This window comes from Chroicocephalus ridibundus, chromosome 5 (genome assembly GCF_963924245.1).
Source record: "Chroicocephalus ridibundus chromosome 5, bChrRid1.1, whole genome shotgun sequence".
Classification (NCBI taxonomy): domain Eukaryota; kingdom Metazoa; phylum Chordata; class Aves; order Charadriiformes; family Laridae; genus Chroicocephalus; species Chroicocephalus ridibundus.
The window spans coordinates 33812878-33833961 of record NC_086288.1 but is presented as its reverse complement, the minus strand read 5'-3'; the positions used below and the strand labels follow the sequence as shown (position 1 = coordinate 33833961).

Here is a 21084-nt window from a genome sequence, read left to right as displayed (position 1 = left end):
TGGACATGTCTGTCAAACCCAGTTCTAGCTATGAAAGATGGTCTAGTGGGAGGTGTCTCTGCCCATGGCAGGGGGGTTGGAATTAGATTATCTTTAAGGTCTCTTCAAACCCAAACCATTCTATGATTCTATGAAGAAAAGCATTTTGCACAGTTCATCTCTTTCCTCTGTCTCCTGCCAGTTGCCAGGCATCTCCCTCATGGGTCCCCAGATTCCTTTGGGTCAGACTATCACAAGTCCTGGTACCTCCTGGCAGAGAACCACAAGGTGTTTAAGGAACCTGCAGCAGCTCACCAGAGCAAACTTATCTGACATGAAGTCATTGTCAGCAATCTACTTGGCAGGAGAAAAAACATAGCTCCGAAAGGAAGGCATTGTTATGTTTCCTTTCCTCCCCTTGAATCTCTTCATTTGTGTGCCAGAGGAGGCAAGTGCCCTTACCTCTGCTTGGAGCAGTTTTTCCTCCCAAGGAGGAGGCCTTAGTTCATACTTTGGTGCAGAAGGACCCCTAGTGTCCCTTAGTAGCTCATGCTTTTGGTCTCACAGCTCTAGCTCGGTATTTCTTGATCTAAAGACTTCCCTATGTACTGTGGAAGGAGATAAGGTCCCCGTAGTGTGTGTAGTGAAGTGGCTGAGAAAGACAGGCTGGGTTGCTCCTCCCTGGGGAGAAGTCAATTACTGTATGCCCCGGGGTCACCTTGCTTTGCTTCTGCAGCTCCTCCACACCCTTTTTTTTCTTCACCTCAGGGGCCTCTGTGTCTCTTTTTGTGCACCACAGGCTGCTCCATTCAAATACATTAAATGCTTCTGGTGTCCCAGTAACAAAATTTCCATTGTGTTTCAGTGAACACCAATACAAACCTATAGATTCATGTTGTGCTTCTTGGGACTCTTGTAGAATGCTCCACTAAAACCTGCGCTTAGTATTCAGCAGCATATTTTTTTCTTAAGCAGATTGAATTTAATTCATCAGTGGAAGCTATTAGGAATACAATGAAAATGCCCTTATGTTTTTCGATCCATTTCATTGTTCACATCGGTATCCCTTATTTCGTCATCCGGATGGTCCTGCATGCATCATTCCAGTGAGAAGGTGCGGGAGGTGGGGTGGGGTGAGCTGGGTGGCCTTCTGGCGGGGGGGCAGGGGGGAAAGCTTCCAGGGTCTTTGAAGGCAAGGGGGAGATTTAGCAGGGGATAGGAGAGACTATGTGAGAATGGAAGCAGACGGCTTTTAGATGTTGGTATGCTTCTAAACTGCGCATTTCACTTGCTGCTTGACATCACCCAGCCAAGTAGCCCCTCTGAATTTGGGTGGACTCTTACTCAGGATACAGGGAGCAGCAGAGTAGGTCACTGAGCTTATAGAAAGCTATAAAGGATGGACACCGGCGGGTCACTCTCCGAGGTGAATAATGAAGTCAAACGGATGCCTTTTCCATATGGAACCCCCCAGCATCCTTCTGCCCGCTTTCTGGTCTCCCCTCTCCGCCCACCCCGAGCAGCGGCCGCCGGAGGGAGCCGGGAGCTCCGCAAGGCCCCGCAGCTCCTCGGGTCCGCCTTTGCCTCGGCTCCGGACCTTCCGACGACGGCGATGCCGGGAACCGGCCGCGCCCCCTCCTCCTCCTCCCGCTGCCGCCGCATCCGCCGAGTTTCGGTTTCCGTTTCCCCGCCGGGGCGGGGCGTCCCCGGGGCTGTCACCGGCGCTGTGCCCGGCCCTGCCGCCGAGCTGTCGGGCGGCGAGCGGGGATGGCGGCGGGACGGCGGCGGCGGCGTGCCCGGGGGAGCGGCACCCGGCAGCGGCCGCGGCGCACGGCAGGTACCCACCGGCGGGAGCGGAGGGGTCGGGCAGGGCGCAGGGGGGGCAGCCAGAGCCCTGCCGGGGCTCCCGGACCGCGGGGGACCCGCCGCCGGAGCCGTGCCCTCGGCGGTGAGACCCTTCGGGACGGTTAAAGTGGCAGTAATGTGCTGTGCCGCCTCTCAGGGAGCGCGAACCCGCTGCTTAGAGGTGCTTAGACATGTCCCAGTGCGAGCAGTCGGGGGGAGGCTGGGAGGAGGGAGACCATGCCGGGGAAGAGCCGTGAATTTTCCTCTCTGGTTACGTGTTGTGATTAAGCTGGGGAGGTGTGAGAAGGGTGGACAGTGGGTCTGCCAACAGAGCAGAGGTGTTAGGTAAATCAGGGAAGGCTTTGCTGATGACCGCCTTTCACGCTCGGGCATCCTGGCTCTCAGACACTTGCACTGCAGTAGGGGCCACAGGCGAGTAACTGCGTGGATCTGGTGCCTCAGGGTCAGGAAAGCACCTGCAGACCCTCACCTGCCGGCAAGAAGGGATTTCCCTCTGTTTTAAATGGGCAGTGTGTTAATATTCCATCTTTGCTCCTCCAGCGTCTTGTAAAACATCTGGCTTAAATGCATCCCATTGCCAAAGTTGTGACAAATGTGGGGCAGTCAGATACCTCATGAAGTGCTTTATCTCCCATGGACACTCTCCACAGCTGTGCAAAAGTAACAGTGTGCTCTGCTGACGTTTCACTGATTGTCTTGGCAACTGGTGGCACAGCAGCCTTAGAGATGGAGAAATGCCTTTTAGTGCTAGCCAGGAGAGTTGTCTGGCGTGGCCTAAGAAAATAAGTCAGGCACACTTGTCTCACTTCTTCCTGAGGAGCAGAAGCTCTTGGTGAAAGCAGTAGCCCACAGAGATCTTGGGAAGGGGGCCGAGATGGTTAGGATGCCTGCTGCCTTAGCGTGACCATCGCGTCCGTCTGTGTTTGTTCTCCAGAGCATACGCAGTCGCAGAGGAATGAGAAGATGCAATGCTCAAACCACAATGCAACACATAGGCTCGTTCTCTCCCCTAATGGGGAGCTTTCTGAACACTGGACTACAGCTGTAGCCAGCCTCTCTAAGACAAGGTAAGAAGCTTTCACAGGGTGGAGGTACGGATGGTAAAGTTCAGAGAAGGTGGCCCACTTTTCCTAAAGGTAACATCCAAGAGACTGAGGTATGTTCCTGTTGTAGAAGGGGAACTGGAACACATTCCCTCTTAGTACCCAAAACTTTATCTTTTTTTGTTACCCAGCAAGAAGTGTACTGACTTTGAAGATAATACCAGATCTGAGCTGCTTGGGATGCATGAGACAGGTTTCTCTCAAACTTAGTAAGGATCAGTAGCACATACCAGAGTAATGCAGATGACTTGCAAACCACATGTGGCTTGGGAAAGCTGCAGGTGAAGACCCAAGGACATCTGAACCTTGCCACCTTCTGATGAAGCTGTGAGGGTAACCATCATCTGAAAACAGCACAACAGATTTTCTGTTGACTTGCCCAGGGCTGAGCCTAATTTTCTTCCAGCTTCCCGTGGTGCAAACCCCAATCAAATCAGCCCAGCTGCAGTAGGCTAACATAAGAGCAGGGTGAATCAACTTACAGGCGACATATTTTTCCATGTAATTCCTGCTAAATGTGCTAGGACTTGGTGAGCAGAGGATCTTCTTCATTTACTTTGTGTCACAACACAGCAGCTACCTATTTTGATTTAGTATTATTTTTTTTCCTTATTTTTGCAGGCTGTTGAAAGAACTGGGAAACCAACATATTGTTCAGATGGCGTGTGGGGACCACCACGCCATGGTGCTCTCCAGAGGTAACCTCTTTCAAGCACACTTCTCCTCCAAATGGGAGTCACATTATGGCAGGCTTGCTGTCGGAAGGGAGTGGTTGAACTCCTCCCGGTAGTTGGTGACACCATTAGAGAGCAATGAGCAATGGGTGGGGGACACCACCCATCAGTCTGGAAAAAAGACAGCTGAGGGGGGGACCTTATCAACGCTTATAAATACTTAAAGGGTGGGTGTCAGGAGGATGGGGCCAGGCTCTTTTCAGTGGTGCCCGGGGACAGGACAAGAGGCAATGGGCACAAACTTGAGCATAGGAAGTTCCACCTAAACATGAGGAGGAACTTCTTTACTTTGAGTGTGCCAGAGCACTGGCACAGGCTGCCCAGAGAGGTGGTGGAGTCTCCGTCTCTGGAGACATTCAAAACCCGCCTGGACGCGTTCCTGTGCAACCTGCTCTAGGTGACCCTGCGCTGGCAGGGGGGTTGGACTAGATGATCTCCAGGGGTCCCTTCCAACCCTATGATTCTGTGACACAAAGCGCGCTGGCTCTGGGTGCTGCCCTTTCCTCCCAGCACCCAGGGACCTGCTGCTCTGTTTCTCTCTGGTTCCTTAGCACTACTCCTCCGCAAGGGTGTGTTGTGCTGAGCAGACGTGGCCTCCCCACGCTGCAGCCACCAGACCTGATCATTCTTATGTTGGAGCACCCCTCTGGTTGGGAACTTCTTGCAAGTAATGGCTTTAGAGGTGGGAACACCCTGCCTTTATTCTTGCTGTGCTGAGTCACATGGGCAGCATGGGGCTGCCTCAAAGGGGTCAGAAGCAATCAGGAAGATTTGGTTCCTGCTGCTGGTCTCACCTTGCAGCTAGATCCCTGAAAACAGCACTGATTTTCACTCCCACTCCCAAAGTGCAAAGACTCAAGGGAAGCAGTGAGGCTGAGCTGTTTTCTTCTGTTCTGTGCGTGAAGGAGGCGAGCTCTTCACCTGGGGCCAGAACACCCATGGTCAGCTTGGAGTGGGGAGCCAAACCACGACCATCCCCCAACCAGAGCTGGTGAAAAGACTAAAGGGCATCCCACTCGCTCAAATTGCTGCTGGAGGAGCTCACAGCGCCGCCGTGTCACTCTCTGGAGCTGTGTACTCCTGGGGAAAGAACGATTTTGGACAGCTGGGACTTGGAGACACAGAAGGTAAGGAAGGACAGCAGCAGGGAGGTGTTTCCCGGTCAGTGAGTTTACTGCAGACACAGGAGTGGCTCCTCAGCACTGCCAGGCCCCATTGGAGCAGCAGTGGCCAGTAAAGTCTTTTGAAGAAAGTATGCCTGGATAAGTTCTTTGTTTCCTGACCAGGAGAGGCATGCAGGGACAAGGGATTTAGGGGTTGTATTTCTACACAGAACTTCCAATCATTTATGTGGCGAACTGGATAGCATGGACTCTTAAAAGGTCTCAGAGGTCTCTTTCCACTCCCATGCTCTCTTCAGGCAGTCTTCCATGAAGGCAATTAATTTTATACCTCTTTGCCTTCTTTAATTCTCTGTAAACACAAGGTGAGAGAAGAATTAAAATCACCCATTGTCTTCAAACCTAGAAGGCTAGAGCAGAGTTGCTCTACCTAGACAGAACCTGAAGGCATCGGGGTCTGAGTGAGCCCACACTCTTGAGAGCCAGATATTTTGAAACCAAGTACCTTTTGGAAAACAGATGTGAAGGCGCTGTGTTTTGTTTCAGATCGAATATAAATTAAAAGAAAACCCTATGAAAAAGAACATTATGAGAAAGTATGTTGAAGTGGAGGGTAGAAAACAACTCAAAGCTAAGTTGTAAATACATGAATTGCTGTAAGAGAGGACTGAAAAGCAGTAAACCCCTCTATTTTCCAAATCTTTCTTTGTGTGATTAACCCCCCCCCCAGTCCTCTTTCACTTCAGCAGTGCTATCTTCTTTCCAGACAGGGGCTGCCCATCATACATTGGAGCGTTAGAGCACTGGAAGACTGTATTTATCTCATGTGGGGCAGATCATACTGCAGTTCTCTCCAAGGTGAGTCTGAAATGGGAAGTCAGCATGTGAGACCTCACCCTGGGAGAAAAGATACACTGCTAAAACTTAGCACAGAGAAATTGGGGTGACAACGCCTGCTTCCATCCCAGTCTGAAGACAATTCCCAAAGGATGCTAGCTAAGCTATTGGGAAAACTGGCCTTTTCTCAGGTTCCTGTCACCTGCGTGCAAACTTTTGCAGGGAGATGGTGGATGGGAATCCTGGGGCAAAGAGGTGCAGCTCAACTCTCAGTATTTTTGAAAATATTATCTCTTTTTGTAGCATATAGGGGAATTCGGAAAATGGAACGATAGCTACTTCACTAGGGTTTACTCATACAAGTAGAACTCTTAAACAACAGGCAATTATTCTCAGGAGTGAAGTTGCTCGTCTCAGGAGTTAAATGATTTGGACATTAGACAACGTAAGATGAGGCTTGATGAGAAGTGAACTCTATCTGTGTTTGAATCAGGGATGTTTTGAATCAAGTCCCATATAACATGCTGTGTCTTGCCGGCTCCCACTCTCGGTGGTGACTGTTTGAATGCTGTTAATAGTGCAGTGATCCTGTCGTTTGCTTCTTCATCTTCAAGGAGGGGTTGGTGTGCACCTTTGGAGCAGGAGGGGCTGGCCAGCTTGGTCACAACTCCACCCGGAATGAACTCACGCCTCGCTTGGTGGCCGAGCTGTGGGGAGCAAGAGTTTCGCAGGTTGCCTGTGGCAGGTGGGAAATCACCAATAACATGCCTTCTAAGGTCCAGGTCTTAGGGAAATCACCAAAGAACAGTAGGGAGGGGCATCACCAAGATGTTCAAATCCCTGCATCCCAGGAGGTCAGCACTGTCAGAGTATCACCCACTCTTTAAACGTAAGCCACCCTCCTGCCACAGCCCCAGTGAAAGCAGAACCCTCAGCCTGTGACGAGCAGAGGGGGAAGGCTGCAAAAAACCACCAGAAGCACTTGGTTTTTTGCTCTTCTAAGAAATTACGGGTCTGCTGACTTCCAAAGGGCAAAAGACTGTCAAAAGCCTGCATCGGGAAAGTCACCGAATTCCCGTCCACTTTGACAAACTGGTGGGTCCTTAGAAAGAACCGAAGAGTGGTGATAATTACCCAATTTCATTCTGCCTTTCTGGCACTGGGCCAGAAAAAGTCTCCTGTCAGCTTTCCTGGGCTTTGCGTCAGGCTCGGCAGCATAGCAGTTGCCCTTTTAAAAATGGAAAGGCATGAAGCTGGCAAGGCATAACACTTTATTTTTGCATGTGGGACCGGGGTGAATCACAAACGTTAGAGGATCGTATAGGAAATTTGAGTCCATATGTTTCTTTATTGCTGAATGTTTATGCAAGGAAACGTCCTAAGACTTTGGTTAAAGGGATTCCCTAGCTGGATTGTTATGACTTTTAAAGACAAGCCTCAGCTATCCACTCTGAAAACATATCTGTAAATTTTGTTCTGACTGGCACAGTGGTATTAGCTTATTATGACCATTTTTCTTTTTCTGAACAGACAGCACACCCTGGTCTATGTCCCCTCCTTGGACAAAGTCTATTCGTTTGGTTCGGGTGCAAAAGGACAGCTGGGGCGTCAGCCTAAGCAGTTGATACCACTTCCCATCAATTCACCAGTGAATACTGGAAAATCCTGCAAGGGTAATGACCATTGCAGAACCTACAATGACATTGTACAATCTGTATTTGTTTCTTCCAGGGAGTTGTTTGCTTTTGTGATTCCATGTTTACACTGAGAGGCTAACATTATGTCTCATGCTTGCTTGGTCATCCCGACAGATTCTACAGTGGATAATTCCATTTGCTGCTTGATTTATCATCATGGGTAACGGACACATAGAATCAACTTTTAGACAGATAGCTACTATCTGAGGGGTTTTTTTACTGTCCCACATCTGTGCACTGAACTTCCTGAGGGTAACTCTGTCTTCAAATGTTCCTTGGAAAATCTTTTTACTCTTCTACAGCAAACAAGACGTCACAGAACGTGCATGAAATTCTTGCAGGAGGAAACCAAAGTATTGTCCTTTGCAAGAATGACGAGGTACGTGCATATTTGATCATGGCTTCTAATTCTACCATTGTTCACATAACTGCTGGAAACATTTGGATTTTCCATCCTGCTTTTAGCGCTCCAAGTTCATATCTGTCTCTTACAGTTATTTCCATGCTTACCCAGAAACTTACTTACATTGCAGTTATGTATCTGTTCTGCGGTTAATGCATCTGGATCAGGCTGGGTGACCATTAATTTGTTCATACTGAGGCTGAAATCTTCTTGTAATGAGTGGCTTGAAAAAAAGAATCCTGTCTGCTAGACCTGTAATCTTGTCAATATTTTCGTGCATTTCACACAGAATTCTTATTTGAATGGTATTGCCACTCTGAAGGATGAAGCTGTGGATGGATGGATTTCCAATTCCAGTTCGCGACAGTGGGAGGGTGTAAAAAAGTAAGTCAGAAGCCTGCTGTGTTTCTTTTTCCCCCCGCCCCCGATGCATGATTTTCTCTAAAAATGATTATTCTTTGGAGACTATTGTAGGAACTGATGTTCAAGAATTTAGTTGAGACAGAATCTCATACTGGCACTTCTTACTTAAGTTTTTTTTTGCACAGGAAAAAGGTCTGTTGATAAGCAACGGCCCTTCGATAACCCTTTTGCAGGAACAGAGCAAACGTACTGCCTGGCTTCGGAAGCCTGTCCTCCTCTGCTTGCACAGCGTGGTTGTTAAGTTGATGAAGAGCTGACAAGTTAAATCAGTGAAAGATTCGGTCTGCAGACCCACGCCTTGTGCAAAAATCATAATTCAGAGTACCCAAACTGGAACGTTTTGTGTGTGTGTCAGCATTTAAAAATCCGTGATCCCTTCTTTAGTTACCCATTTTCAAAAGCAGTAAGTATATACTGCTGTGGGAAGCCTTACGCTTATGGCTGAGAATTATGATTATGTAGTCTTTTTTCAGATCTTACGTGGAAGGTTATTTTCTTTGGGAAAGTCTGACTCCAGCTGCTAATTTTAAGCATTTAAAAATCTTGGCTAATTTGGATCTAAATGTTTCCCTGGCCACTTTTAGTACGGTTTGGATCCTACGGAAAGTGGTTGTGGAGAAGGTGAAGGAGAGAGGGTTCTTTCCAGATCTCAACAGGAAGGGCCTGACAGCAAATTGCTTGATGAAATAGTGGCTTTAATAAGAACAGAACCAGGAATACAGGTAGTGAGTAAGTCTAGTGTCCCTTCAAGCGCTGGGAACGTTTTTGTTCTTTCAGAATTACAAACCTGAAGTTGCTCCTCATGTTGAAAGGATTGACTTTGCTTTGTTTTTTACTATCAGGAAAATCAGACTGATCTTTTCATCCGAGGCTTGCATCAATGGAAGCTTCCTGGAGAAAAGGTAGAATGTGCTGACTGAGACGTAACGGAATATATTGGCTGCATGTAAGCTGACCGGGAAGTGTTATTTTAGACTAGAAAGTGTTATTTTAGGCCACGTACATAGAGATTAGTCATATCTGAATTTGCAAGAAGCAAGTCTATATTTCTCAAAGTCCAAGCTACAATAACGTTTTTTATCTCCCCAGTCCTACTGAAATTTTCTACAGAAGCTCACAGTCTAGCAGATTACCCTATAGTGACGTTTAACACATGATAATCCCTTTAGGCAATATTACAGCTCCCAAAGGATCAAAGGATCCATAATAGCTCCTCCCAGCACTGAAGTGCAAGTTGTTTTAGGGTGAAATACAGGAAGCCTATCAGTGACAGCACACAGCTACGTAGGACCCGAAGGTCAGAGTGTTAATTAGGTCACACCCCAGTGAGAACATCTTATACCAGATGAAATTATACCCACTGGGGTCAGAGCTGAACTTCCCAAGTATTTTCTGATGTTAGGATGCTTCGCTGTTCAGTCAGTAGCAAAAAAACAACTTCTCACATCATTTGTTGTTGGTTTTTTTTTACCTTTGTGATAGAGACAAACATTTCAAAACTTCCAAAGACTTTTCGGGTGTAGACTTGACAGAAGTGCAACGTTTTTACGAGAAGATCAGCAAGCAGCCAAAAGTCTTGAAGGAGGTAGGGATTCGATGTGAGGACTCTCACTACACAGATACTGAGGAGCTCTGGATTTGAGCATGAAACTTGGCAATTTCATGCCAACCTAATTTGTAGATGATTTTGGCAAAACGTAATTGCATTTTTAACCCTTGCCTCTTTTTTCTTTTTTTTTTCTCCCTCTGAAGGTGCAAAAGGGGATTGAGATGTTACTGCCATCGTTGTCTTCCTCTCCCATCTCACCTGAAAATTTCAGAGTCTACCTGATCTTGCCTTTCCTTCTGCAGGGACAGGATGACAGCTCTTCCCATTCTCTTAGGCTGCTAGGAGAAGCCATCACGAAGCTCCAGAAAAAGGACCGGCAAATTCTTGGTAGGGTTTTGTGATGAGAGAACCGAATGATTTAATCAGCTGCGGAGCAAGAGTTAGTATCGCTGATGGAATTTGTTACAGAGTTCAGCCTGAAAGAAATGCTTTCGGTAGAAATAGAAACATGGGGTCTACACAGTAAGAACACTGGAAAAAAAATATTCTGAGTCTGAGGTTTACTAATTTTTGTAGTGCAAAATTAAGCATTTTTTTTTTGGTTTGGTTCACTTGATAAAAAGACAAAATGCAGCTTCATCCAGAAATTGCAGTTATTTGCATGTTACCTCTGAGGGATACTTCACTAGCTGTTTCCTTTACAGAATGCCTGTGGTCAAATCTAGAAACATCCTTTTTCAAGAAGCTGGTCATTCTGTATCAGAAGGTTTCCCAGGAAAACCTGTCTCAATTTATCACGGGAGTCAGAAACCTCCAAAGACAGCTCTTTCACCTGCACTCACGTGAAACCGCGACTCTGCAAATACTGCAGATGCTTTACCAGGTGAGGAAATGTTTGGGTTGTGGTTAGATAGGACGTATCAGTTTGAGTTAAGAGTATTTTAATCCTTTTTACTTGTTGAATTCTCTGGTTTGCCTTCTTACAAGGGAACATGGGGCCTTGTCATTTGACATTGCTCGAGGAATCTCTTTGGCTGTACACCAGCATAGCTTTGAAGGAATCCTGCTCTTGAGTTGTGCCTGGCTGACCCTCTATAGAAATGAAGAACTGAAGCATGTTATAGCCCCTTGGCAGGGGGAGGGATGCTGTCAGGGGTGTGAGGAGCACGTGCATTGATGGGTACAGAGCTATGGATGTGGTGTCCGTTACGCAGCATGACCATTCCCCTTTCTGCTGGTGAGAACCCTCACCCCAGGAACTGCTCACGGCATTTCGAAGATGACCCCCCTGCTTGGCACACGGTGGCTGCTGTAGTAACGCTGCGTGATGCTTTAAGAGTCTGTTACCTGAGAAATTGCTGGGACAACAGGATTAGAGCTGCATACGAACAGGAGGAAGAAAGGGGGCAAAAGCTGTATTCTTCTTGACAACTGTCCTTTCTCCTGCTGAGATGTTCAAACTTTAGGAAAGTCAAGAGCTCAAGCATGCACTTAGTATGAATCAGAGAAAGTTGTTAAATTTTGTTCAGAATTGAATATCTTTTTCGCTGAGAATGCAGATTTGGGCCTCGAAGTTTATAGACTCCTGAATCTGTGTTTATCCAGATAAATAAACTCAAAAGTGCAGCAGGCCTGCCCCTCTGTAAGTGGCTACATCACTTGGAGCTTTACATGTTCACCGTCTCCCCAAAAATCCTGCCTTTGCAGGCAACAAGTATGAACATGAACAGGGAACTTCAGATTCTCTTGCAACATGAAAGACACTCAAAGTGAAACACACCTTTCCTGCTGGAGTCCTGTTAAGGGGTCTTCATTGTAAATGAAAATTGCTTTCCTGCTCGTTTATATGTGGGTATAAAGTTCTGAAACCTCTCGCTGTGGAGTGCTGTGCTACTTGTAGCGTTTCTATCCTTCCGCTTCCGTGCAGGGTCTCCGAGCTTTCTGCGGAAAGCCCTATTACTCCTTAGGACTGTCCTGCCACACAGACGCGTAGCTCACTAGGTCTGATGACACCCCTTTTCATATTGCGTGTATCAATGCAGGTGAACTCCAGGACTGGTTTCAAAGTACAAAAAACCAACTTCTATGTGCCTCAAGTGAAAGAGATTATCAGATGCTGTTGGATCCTTACGATAGACGTACGTATAAAATCTTACCAGCAGTGCAAAACACATTTTTTCCCCCCTTTTTTATTTAAATGAGTTGATATATATGGAAGTCAACTCTAGACTCTAGCCCAGTACATCTCAAAACCAATGCATTTTCCCTCCAGCTGTTCTAAATTATGCAAGCCATTCACCGTCCCAGTATTTTAGCTGCTACAATAGCGCCTTTTCCTGAGATGACCCCCTGGTTCTGAGAGTCAGGACTGTCCTACAGCATCTTAAGCAGCTCTATTTGCTTTGAACTGGTGACCAGTGTGAAGTAGCACCATGAAGGGTGGTTGCTATACTTCTTGTTACTCTGGATTTTATTATGTTTAATTAACAGAAATATTGTGAGGTCTCTTTAAACTCTTACGTAGAAACCCTACTGAGCATTTCAATTTGCTTACATCTAAAACCAAAGCTGTGGTAATAAAAAATAATCTGTGAAATGGTTCATTTCTTGATGACAAGAAGGAATGAAAATTAGCTACCAAATGCAATCGGTGTCACAGCAACCAGCATGAAATAGAAACGTGGATAATAGGGGCTTCCTTAGGCAAAAAATGCAGTTTTCTGACAACTTGGCTAGAATTCAAAGGGCAGCTGCCTAATTTTTTCATAAGCTTTCACTTGCTAGTGTACCAATTTTGTACCAATTAACCAGAGCAGAGGAGGCGGTTTGAGAAACAGTATAGAATCAAAAGCCAAATAGGACATTACCTGAAGTTGCTGCCTTATCATACAGGAGGTGTAACACTTTGAATTAGATTATTTTGTATACTAGTATCTACTTTGGTATTACAGATAATAAACCCAATGGTTTTTAGCAGCAATGTACTATAACCTGGGTATCCAGAGCATTTTTATTATGTGTTCTGATTTAGAAGAATTATACAAGATGCTATTAAAATCATTCTCTCTCTCTTGGGGCATCGTAATACAAGCGTCTGCCTGCACAGGCATTTCAGATGCCTCTCTGTCAGGGCTCCCCACTCACAGAAGTGTTTAGAATCCGCTTTTAAAAAGCGTGTCTCTGCTGGTGTAGTGTTTGTGTACACAACAAGGGCATGTTTCAGAGACACAGGAGTTTGCCAGGGTACAGACTGGCAGTTCAGTCTGCACATGTACCCCCGAACTCTGATTTTGCAAGCGAAAATCAACACGTCATTTTCTTTCTTGTCATTTCAGCAATTTCAGGTGTCCATACGGAAGCTGACCAAATATCCATGCATCTTTGACACGCAAGACAAGATCAATGTTCATTACGCAGAATGCGAAGTCCTGTCCAGGTTCTTCGGTAATGTAAGTGTGGACAATTTTTTTTTTATAATTTAGAAGAGATAAATACACTGCTAATACACTGCTACTTCATTCTTCGGGTACCCCTAATACTGATGGGCTGTGGACAGTGGTTTTTTCCAGTCAAGAGACAGTGCCTTCTGCAGGACATATGGACCCATTTAAATCTCACCCAAACCCTGCAATTCAGGAAGATCTTACAGGTAAGATACCAAATTGTATTATTTGTTAGCTCTGAATATATTGCTGCAGTGTTCTTTGGTTTTCAGTGTTACTAAGTATCGGTAGAAGGGTTTTGGTATTCATTGAGCATCCAACAAAACAACTACACATCAAATTATTATAAAACTTGTTCTACGCGGGATGTAGAGTAAGTCTGGAGGGCAGTATCTTATATTCTTATTCCAGGTAGCCATCAAGCTTTGTTGGCATAAGTTAAATGCTCGTGGCAGTGCTATTTACTTTGAGATTGCTTTGGGGTAATGTAATGGGATTGCTCAGGAAACTGGTAATTGCCAAAGTCTGTAACTATTACTGCTAGACTGAGTTTAAAGACTCTAGTCTAATTTGCTGTACATGAAAAACCTGGTGGCTGGGGAGCCAGCATTAGAGGCCAGCAAGTGACATAGCCACAAAAGCCATTTCTGTCATGGAGAGGCTGCCTGAAGGGAAAGGAAGGATAATGCCAGCAAGAGAGATGAAAAGCTGATTGTAACACTGCTGCCTCCATGTGGCTTTAGCCTGTGGTTTCCACACAAAGCTTCTGGCAGCCGTATTTTCTTCAGGTATTGCAACACGAGCCCTGCCCTGCAAAAGCCATCGGATGGCTGACACGGGAACATGATGGCTCTGGCACCTGGCCAGAGCAGAGCTGAGCTCAGGGACCACATTCCACACCAGTCACTAACACAAGGGCCGTCAGAGTCTGGCACCACACCTGTGCAGCAGGAACTATCAACCTCAGTACCCTGTTACCCAGTTCTTGTTCTTTCCAAGTGAGTCTTCTTGCCACCAGAGCTGTCAAAGCTTTTCCTTCCTGTACACTTAGGGGAAGATTTCTTTTCTTCCCACTTCCTCACTATATCGGCTGAAAGAAGTGTTCATTTATGGAGGCGATAAGGCTCGTGCTCTGTACTGTCCTCTAGCTCTAGACTCTCTCTCCACTAGTTGTACAAGGAGCCCCGACAAACAGCGAGATTCAGCCTTCAAATACACCGTTTGTGGTCACTGCCTTTCATACTGGGCATCACAGCATTATTTGCCTAGCAGCAGCCTGATCAATTTGACTGTATTATTAGTATCCCACCAAGAGACACCGAGGTCTGCAGTATTTACAACCTGCTGCTGCATTTCTGAATTTTTCAGCATGTAAAGGACATTCATGTGTTTATGTTGCAGATATAAACCACCCATCAGCAAAACATAAACATGAAACCTTTGTAATAGATATCATGTATCTATCTATATATCTATTATGTATCTATGATATGTAATATCATAGCATTAACCTGTCCCCTTCATAGCTCCATCCTATTAAGACATTTTGTCAGGCAGTACTGAGAAATTTGCATGTGTCAGCCTCATGGTGGTCTGTCACCCCATTCTCTAGTGTTGCTGTAAATGAAAACAGGGAAGGTTGAAGTATTTAGCAGAAGTATCTTCTCTTCCCTCTCTACTGAGGAGGAGATAGCACTGAGGGGAAAGTTACCCTACACAGTTAAACAGCATTTGTAGCTGCCAACTTGGCTACCAAATCCTGGGCTCAGTTGGAGTTATTTTTCCTCTAACCTGTCAGGAGATGCCTCTTGAATGAAGATGACCCAGCCTGGCTATCAAACTTGGGCACTCAGACACATTTAACAAGTACTAGAGGGACATCTATCTCTTAAGCAGACACTGGAATATGTTGGAGGTCACTAACAAAACCCCAAAATGCCCAAGTGCGTCTTTTCTGCAGTGCTGTCATTTCCCCATCTTTTTCTTATACAGAAAAAAAAAGGACATACAGGCATGGGTATCATCCAAGTAAATATCTTCATTTAACTCAAGTTTGGTTATTAAACATCAACCTAATTTATTTTATGTTCTTCTGGCAGTGAGAAATCAGTTCAAAACAAATAAACAAACCCAAAGCTCATAATTCAAAGAGAGATTCATATCGCTCCATGTTGTCATTGCTTATTGTTTAAGATCAGTTATTCCAGTCAGGGTACAGTTCTTCCTCGTAAAAACGATCACAACCTAGAAGATTTTCCTTAGTGCTACTACGAACACACACCACTCTTGAAGGGATCCACTAGAAGGAATTAGTGTTTCTTCTTCTTCCTTCTCTTTATCTGCCTTAGCAGTAATTAAGTAATAGGCTGCTGCAGAGGACGTTATACAGTTCCAGAGAAAAATGATGACAGTCAGTAGGGCCAGAAGGGAACTCCTCCAATCAACTGCAATAGCTGATGAGATTAAATGAACCGCGTTGCTTTAGAGAAGCACAAGGGTTAGCAAACACATCGCACTAGTTGTGCCTAAAAAGCTTAATTCCCATCCAGGTCCACAGATGGAAGAATACATAAACCGGTATTGTAACAGGAAGGAGGAGACTGTAGAAACATAAGCTGTTTGTGCTGGTGCAGCCCTGTGGGAAGGTTTCATCTACGCTGGCTGAGTAGAACAAGCCTGCTAGTGACAGGAGGGGAACAAGTACAGTCAGTGTGGGCAGGGAGGGCAGCATGCCTCCTCCAGCCATCGGCCCCAAGTTTACCGCTGTGGCTGGTGGGTCCTCAGGGCTGCTTCGAGCCCTCAGCTGGGGGCTTCTTCTGAGTCGTCCTGGCAGCCTCTGGGATCATGTTCGGGATGCCGTCGATGATGGGGTAGGCAATGCCCAGCTCCTCGTTAATGAGCTCGTTGGTAGCTTCGTCATACCTGGCCAGGCAAGGAATTAAAAAACAAAACAAAAAGGAGGAGTGAATAACCTGGGTTTGCCCTTTGGCAGCTCCTCGGGGAGGGAAGGGGGTGGGGGGTGAGGGCAGCAGCAGGCCGCGGCGGGCCCTGGAGGCCCCGGCCCCTCACCTCAGCGGCCGCTTGGACAGCGGGCACACCAGGAAACGCAGCAGCGACGGCTCCAGCCGCACCGAGACCGGGCCCTGCCCCGGTTCCGGGCCCTGCCCGCCGCTCAACGCCCGCCGCAGCACCACTGTGGCGCCGCGCAACATGGCCGCTCCCGCCGCCGCGCAGCCCGGGGCGCGTTGGCGCACGGCCCAGAAGCGGCGCACTGCGCCGCTTCTGGTCCGTGCGCCAACGCGCCCCGGGCTGCGCGGCGGCGGGAGCACAGTGGTTCCGCTTCCCTCCGTTCCCCCTCCACGTCCCTGGTTCCGGTGTCCCCGTCGCTATGGGTGTCTCGGGGCTCGCAGGTGTCGTTCGTGGGCGAGGAAGGAGTGGACGAAGGCGGGCCGTCGCAGGAGCTCTTCAGCGTCGCCGCCAGGAGCCTCTGCCAGCCCAACAGCGGGGCCTTCCGCCTCCTCGCCTCCGGCCTGGCATGGTTCCCCAGTCAGGTAAGGGGCTGGGCTGGGGAGGCCGAGAGGCTGCCCCGGGGAAAGGCTTTTATTCTAACGTGTTTGGTTTTAATCAGGTGTCGAGCGGCGACGACATCTTCTTCCGGATTGGGATGCTGTGCGGAATGGCCCTGTATAACGAGTGCATGGTGCCCTTCCCCTTCCCCGGGGCTCTCTACAAGAAGCTGCTGGGCCTGGCACCCACCCTGGAGGACTTCAAGGAGCTGTTGCCAGACGTAGGCCGGTATGAGCCAGGCCAAGCTGGGAAGCTACAGCCGAGGCGTGTCTCCTTGCTTGACCATAGGCACAGAGATCCCCAGGGCTGTGTTTGGGATACCTGTGGCAGCTATGTTTGCCGTTGCGGAACTGCTAAAAGCCACAGACCTCCAAGGTGGTCCTTGTCTGGGGTGCAGATGTTGCTCTCGAACAGAGGCCGGCATCGCCAAAATCAAAAGCTGAGCCCTGTGGCTTAGAAGGGGTCAGATTTCTGCTCCCCATGAGCTTGAGTCCACACTGTGAATGTATGTATATTTCAAAACCACTTTGAGCTGTAGTTCAGACTTGGAAGAACTAAGCACCCGATTACTAATTTTGGCACATGCTGCAGTTGTGCCAAATCTGAGAACCTGCATGTGGGGTTTCCACATGCTGAGAAAGGAAATTTCAGGCAGATATATCAGCAAGAGGTGCTGCTGCCACCAACATAAAGTTTCTAGGCTCCTGAAGCCCAACTTCCTACATAAGTGCTATAACAACCGAAAAGATGAGAACCCCTTCCCACAAGCCAGTGACTATTGAGGTGGACTGAAACGTCAGGTTGCCTGCAATACTTTCAGAGGTGCTGCACCCCAAAACAGGTCTACCAGATCATCCCACTGGTCCACGCTTAGTTCCTCGCTAGATTATATTTGGAAGAGCAAGTCTGTGGTCCAAACCCGCTTGCCATGGAGCTTTGTGTAAAGTTATTCCCACAGGGTGTGGGGATGGACTTGCCTGAATCCTTCCTGGTGGAGGCATTTGCCCTCAGCTTATGGCAGCAGCGGGACATAAGTCCCGCTTATCATCCCTGGATGTGTTTAAGACTTGTTTAGATGTGGCGTTAAGGGATATGGTGTAAGGGAGAACTTTGTAGAGTGGAGATGATGGTTGGACTCGATGATCCCAAGGGTCTTTTCCAACCTAAATGATTCTATGATTCTAAGTGTACAGATCAATTTAGGGCCATATATGAAGGTTCTGTGTGAATATAGGTGTTCTGTATGTATATGCGTTTAAATACTGTTTGTCCAAGGATGGTTTTCAGTGGAATTTGAAAGTGCATTGAATGGTCATGTTTTTTCTCTCTTTCTTCCTCTTTGTTTTTTGAAAGGAGACTTCAGGGAATTTTGGATGAAGAATCTGATCATGACCCTGAGAGCCTGGACATGGACTTCACGGTGAGACATTATTATGCCATTCAGGTGTGCCACGCGTGTGCTCAGGCACGACAATGTCTCACTGCAAATGGCACAACTTGTCTGTAAACTCAAACTAGTAAGAGTGCTATGTCAGGCCCCACAGAAAGAAAGAATGGTAGAGGTAGCACATGTTTATCTGTCATACATAGATATAGCATCCAATGTTTTCATTTATTTGCATAGATAATAGAAGAAGAAGGTTCCATTGTTGAACTTAAAAAAAATGGTGCCAACATTCCTGTCACTAAGGATAACAGGTCAGTTTTATTTTTCTTATGCTGTTGTCTTGTCATGAGCATATGTAATGTCATATCTGTACCTGTCCCCATATACTCTTAGAAAATATTAAACATCAGCATTGTGCCATTGGTCTTTGTCCAGTAGGTTGTATGCTTTCAGTTCTTGCTGTATGTGCTGCGTTTGTGCCAGACATTGACAGTTTGTGCAAGCAATGAATAAGAAGGGGATCCTTGGACATCCTGGCATCTGCATATACACAGAGATGCCTGGCCTTATCAGGGAAATCCCTAACAAATGTATAAAATATCCCTGAACAATATTTTCAGGGAAGTGCAGACAACTGGTCTGGGAAATTCAGCTATAGATACAACTCTAGAAGGTTATTTTACAAGCAAAATATTTCCTGCTTAGTTACATGTATGGAATGTATCTTGTATGTGACAGAGGAAGAGCAATCTATGAATAAGGTGTCGTGTCAATATTAACCTCAGCACAGGGGACGGAGAGAAATTCTGTGGCCTGAGTTACGCAGATGATCTGAGGACCCATAGGGATGCATGAAAGCGCTGTTTAGGAAGCTTAAGGTATAGCATTTACATTGAATTGATTGTACAAGTACAATGTCACTAAATGAGTCCCCATCACAAGCAGAAGAATGAAACTACTGATTAACAGCTGTGCAAATATTTATTTTGATTTCAGGGTAAGTCTTGGGCATTCAGTATGAGTTTTGCTGAATTTACACCATTTAGGTCTGCTAGGTTCTATCTTAATAGTGAAGTGCCTGATAGGATTTCATTGGAGAGTTCCCATGAAGTAGAAGGAGGATGATCAAAATGAATTCATGTTGGCCAGCATTCTCTTTTATTTGTGATGATCCTCCCAGCTTATTCAGTGAATAAATAATTGCGAGTGATGACTGCTCTCAGTAAAGACTTAGTCTTTACAGGAGAGCAGGTCATATGGAATAAAGGAATAAAGTTCTCTATAATTCTCCTTTTTAAAAAAGCACCTATCACATTGCTTGTATGGTTCAAAATATCTTTGTAGGAAGGAATTTGTTGACTTGTATGTGAATTATGTGTTCAATGAATCGATACGGAAGCCATTTGAAGACTTTATGAAAGGGTTTTTAAGAGGCTGCCCAGCTAGAACGTGGATGATGTTTCTCCCTGTAGAGCTCCAGATCCTTCTCCAGGGACACACAAGATGTGACTGGAATCTGCTGCAAAAGGTACTGAGTACAAGCACAGTCATCTTCTGCTATGTCTGCTGAGCATAAACCCTTTCTAACGCGGTCTTTTGTTGAGTGCATAGGTCATGAACAGAAAAACAGAAGCTCAAGGGATTGTCTCTTTTCTTGATTTGTGTCGTTGTTTTGAGTTTCTTTCTAACCTACATCGGGTACAAGAATAAAGGGACTAAAAATCAAGGATTGTCATATGAATCTTTGAAAAACAAACGAACAAGCAGATTCCAGAGGTTAAGAAGATTTTAGTATCTATGAACAGGGTTGTAAAATTTATCAGATAAACTGTTGTTGCTTTAAATAAAAATTGAAATAGTGAGCGTTAACTGGCCAGTTTTATTTTTATCTCTTTGACAGAATGTGAAGTACAGCCAGTATGAAAGGTTAGATCAAACCATCAGGAATTTTTGGACTGTGTTTCACAAACTCCCAGAAGAAAAAAAGAAAATGTTTATCGGTAATATATCAGGCATTTAAAACTTTTCATAGCCCTTTTCTCTCCCCCACAACACACGTTTTGGGTGCTTGGAAATGAAAAATACTATAGTTCCAAACTGCTTTTCGACACGTTCCCCCCCCCCAACCTCTTCTATTGAAAACCACAAAGAAGTGACACAAAGAACTGCACAGACACAGTTCTGACCCTTCTCACGTCCCTTGAGGCTCTCCTGAGTGCGTCTGACCGCCTTGAACCTTGCAATTACTTTATCCTTTACTTCTGTGGTTATCCGTTGTTGGTGAGAGGTCTCAACTTGTGTGAGCAGACTATGCTGGTGTAAGCAGTTTAGCTTTCTCAAAGGATCGCAGAAGCTAGCTCATCCTTTTTAAATGTAGAAGGTCAAACCTAGCCTGGCCTTTCTCATCCACAAAGTCTATATAAGTAAAAGAGCACTTATAATTATGAATCAGCAAGACACTTTGTTATATTCAGGTACAAATTCAACAAAGCATAATAATTAGCTTATGGAAATATCCCTATTTTTACGCTAATTTTCCCTCATGATTTTCAAACATTATCCTGTTTATTTTTTGTTTTAATTTGCTAACTTGTTTTTCTTTTCCCCCTTCTTTCAGCATTTCTGACAGGATCTGATCGAATCCCTGGCAACGTACTGGAGCATTTTACATTTACTATTGCAGATGCTAAAGTAGAAAATCCAGATGAGTTCTGTCCTTCTGCCAGCACCTGCCGCCGCATTTTGTTCCTCCCCAGATACAGCAGTGGAAGAATACTCAAGAAAAAGCTGCTCTATGCCATAGAGCATAATGAAACTTTTGCCTTGCCCTAACTCTTGGTCAGGAGCACTTTAAAGCAAAAATCTGAAAACAAGTCTTTGTTTCATTTGTCATAATTGTCTCTTAATAACTCCAATTTACTGGTTTCTACCATGCCTTGTGTTTATTGCACTTTATAAACACTTGAGTGTGTGTA

The 21084-nt window shown here is 46.0% G+C and overlaps 3 protein-coding genes across 6 annotated transcripts; 1 reads left to right on the top strand and 2 right to left on the bottom strand.

Moving 5' to 3' along the window:
• The first annotated feature begins 1570 nt into the window (after nt 1-1570).
• Nucleotides 1571-21084, top strand: LOC134516003 (probable E3 ubiquitin-protein ligase HERC4). Of its 4 annotated transcripts, none has more exons than XR_010071202.1 (23): nt 1571-1816; nt 2780-2912; nt 3570-3646; nt 4588-4809; nt 5570-5661; nt 6255-6385; nt 7171-7313; nt 7640-7716; nt 8030-8124; nt 9006-9065; nt 9646-9748; nt 9916-10099; nt 10417-10595; nt 11755-11850; nt 13048-13161; nt 13269-13361; nt 16566-16706; nt 16784-16950; nt 18076-18142; nt 18347-18420; nt 19582-19637; nt 20010-20109; nt 20727-20762. XR_010071202.1 is itself a non-coding variant. In XM_063335769.1 (23 exons), the coding sequence occupies exons 1-23, from the start codon at nt 1747-1749 to the stop codon at nt 20939-20941; spliced, it is 2817 nt and encodes a 938-aa protein (XP_063191839.1). In that variant the 5' UTR covers nt 1575-1746; the 3' UTR covers nt 20942-21084. The 4 variants fall into 4 exon arrangements, 3 of the variants coding, with proteins under 3 accessions (XP_063191841.1, XP_063191839.1, XP_063191840.1); XM_063335769.1 differs by having other exon boundaries at nt 1575-1816; nt 19454-19637; nt 20727-21084; XM_063335770.1 differs by lacking the exon at nt 11755-11850 and having other exon boundaries at nt 1575-1816; nt 19454-19637; nt 20727-21084.
• On the bottom strand, nt 15174-15901 carry PIGY (phosphatidylinositol glycan anchor biosynthesis class Y). The gene has a single exon (XM_063335773.1). It carries the CDS (start codon nt 15899-15901, stop codon nt 15671-15673), a length of 231 nt encoding a protein of 76 aa, XP_063191843.1. The 3' UTR covers nt 15174-15670.
• On the bottom strand, nt 15936-16392 carry PYURF (PIGY upstream open reading frame). Its single transcript, XM_063335772.1, has 2 exons — nt 16225-16392; nt 15936-16077 (listed from the first exon to the last, which is right to left on the bottom strand). Exons 1-2 carry the CDS (start codon nt 16365-16367, stop codon nt 15936-15938), a joined length of 285 nt encoding a protein of 94 aa, XP_063191842.1. The 5' UTR covers nt 16368-16392.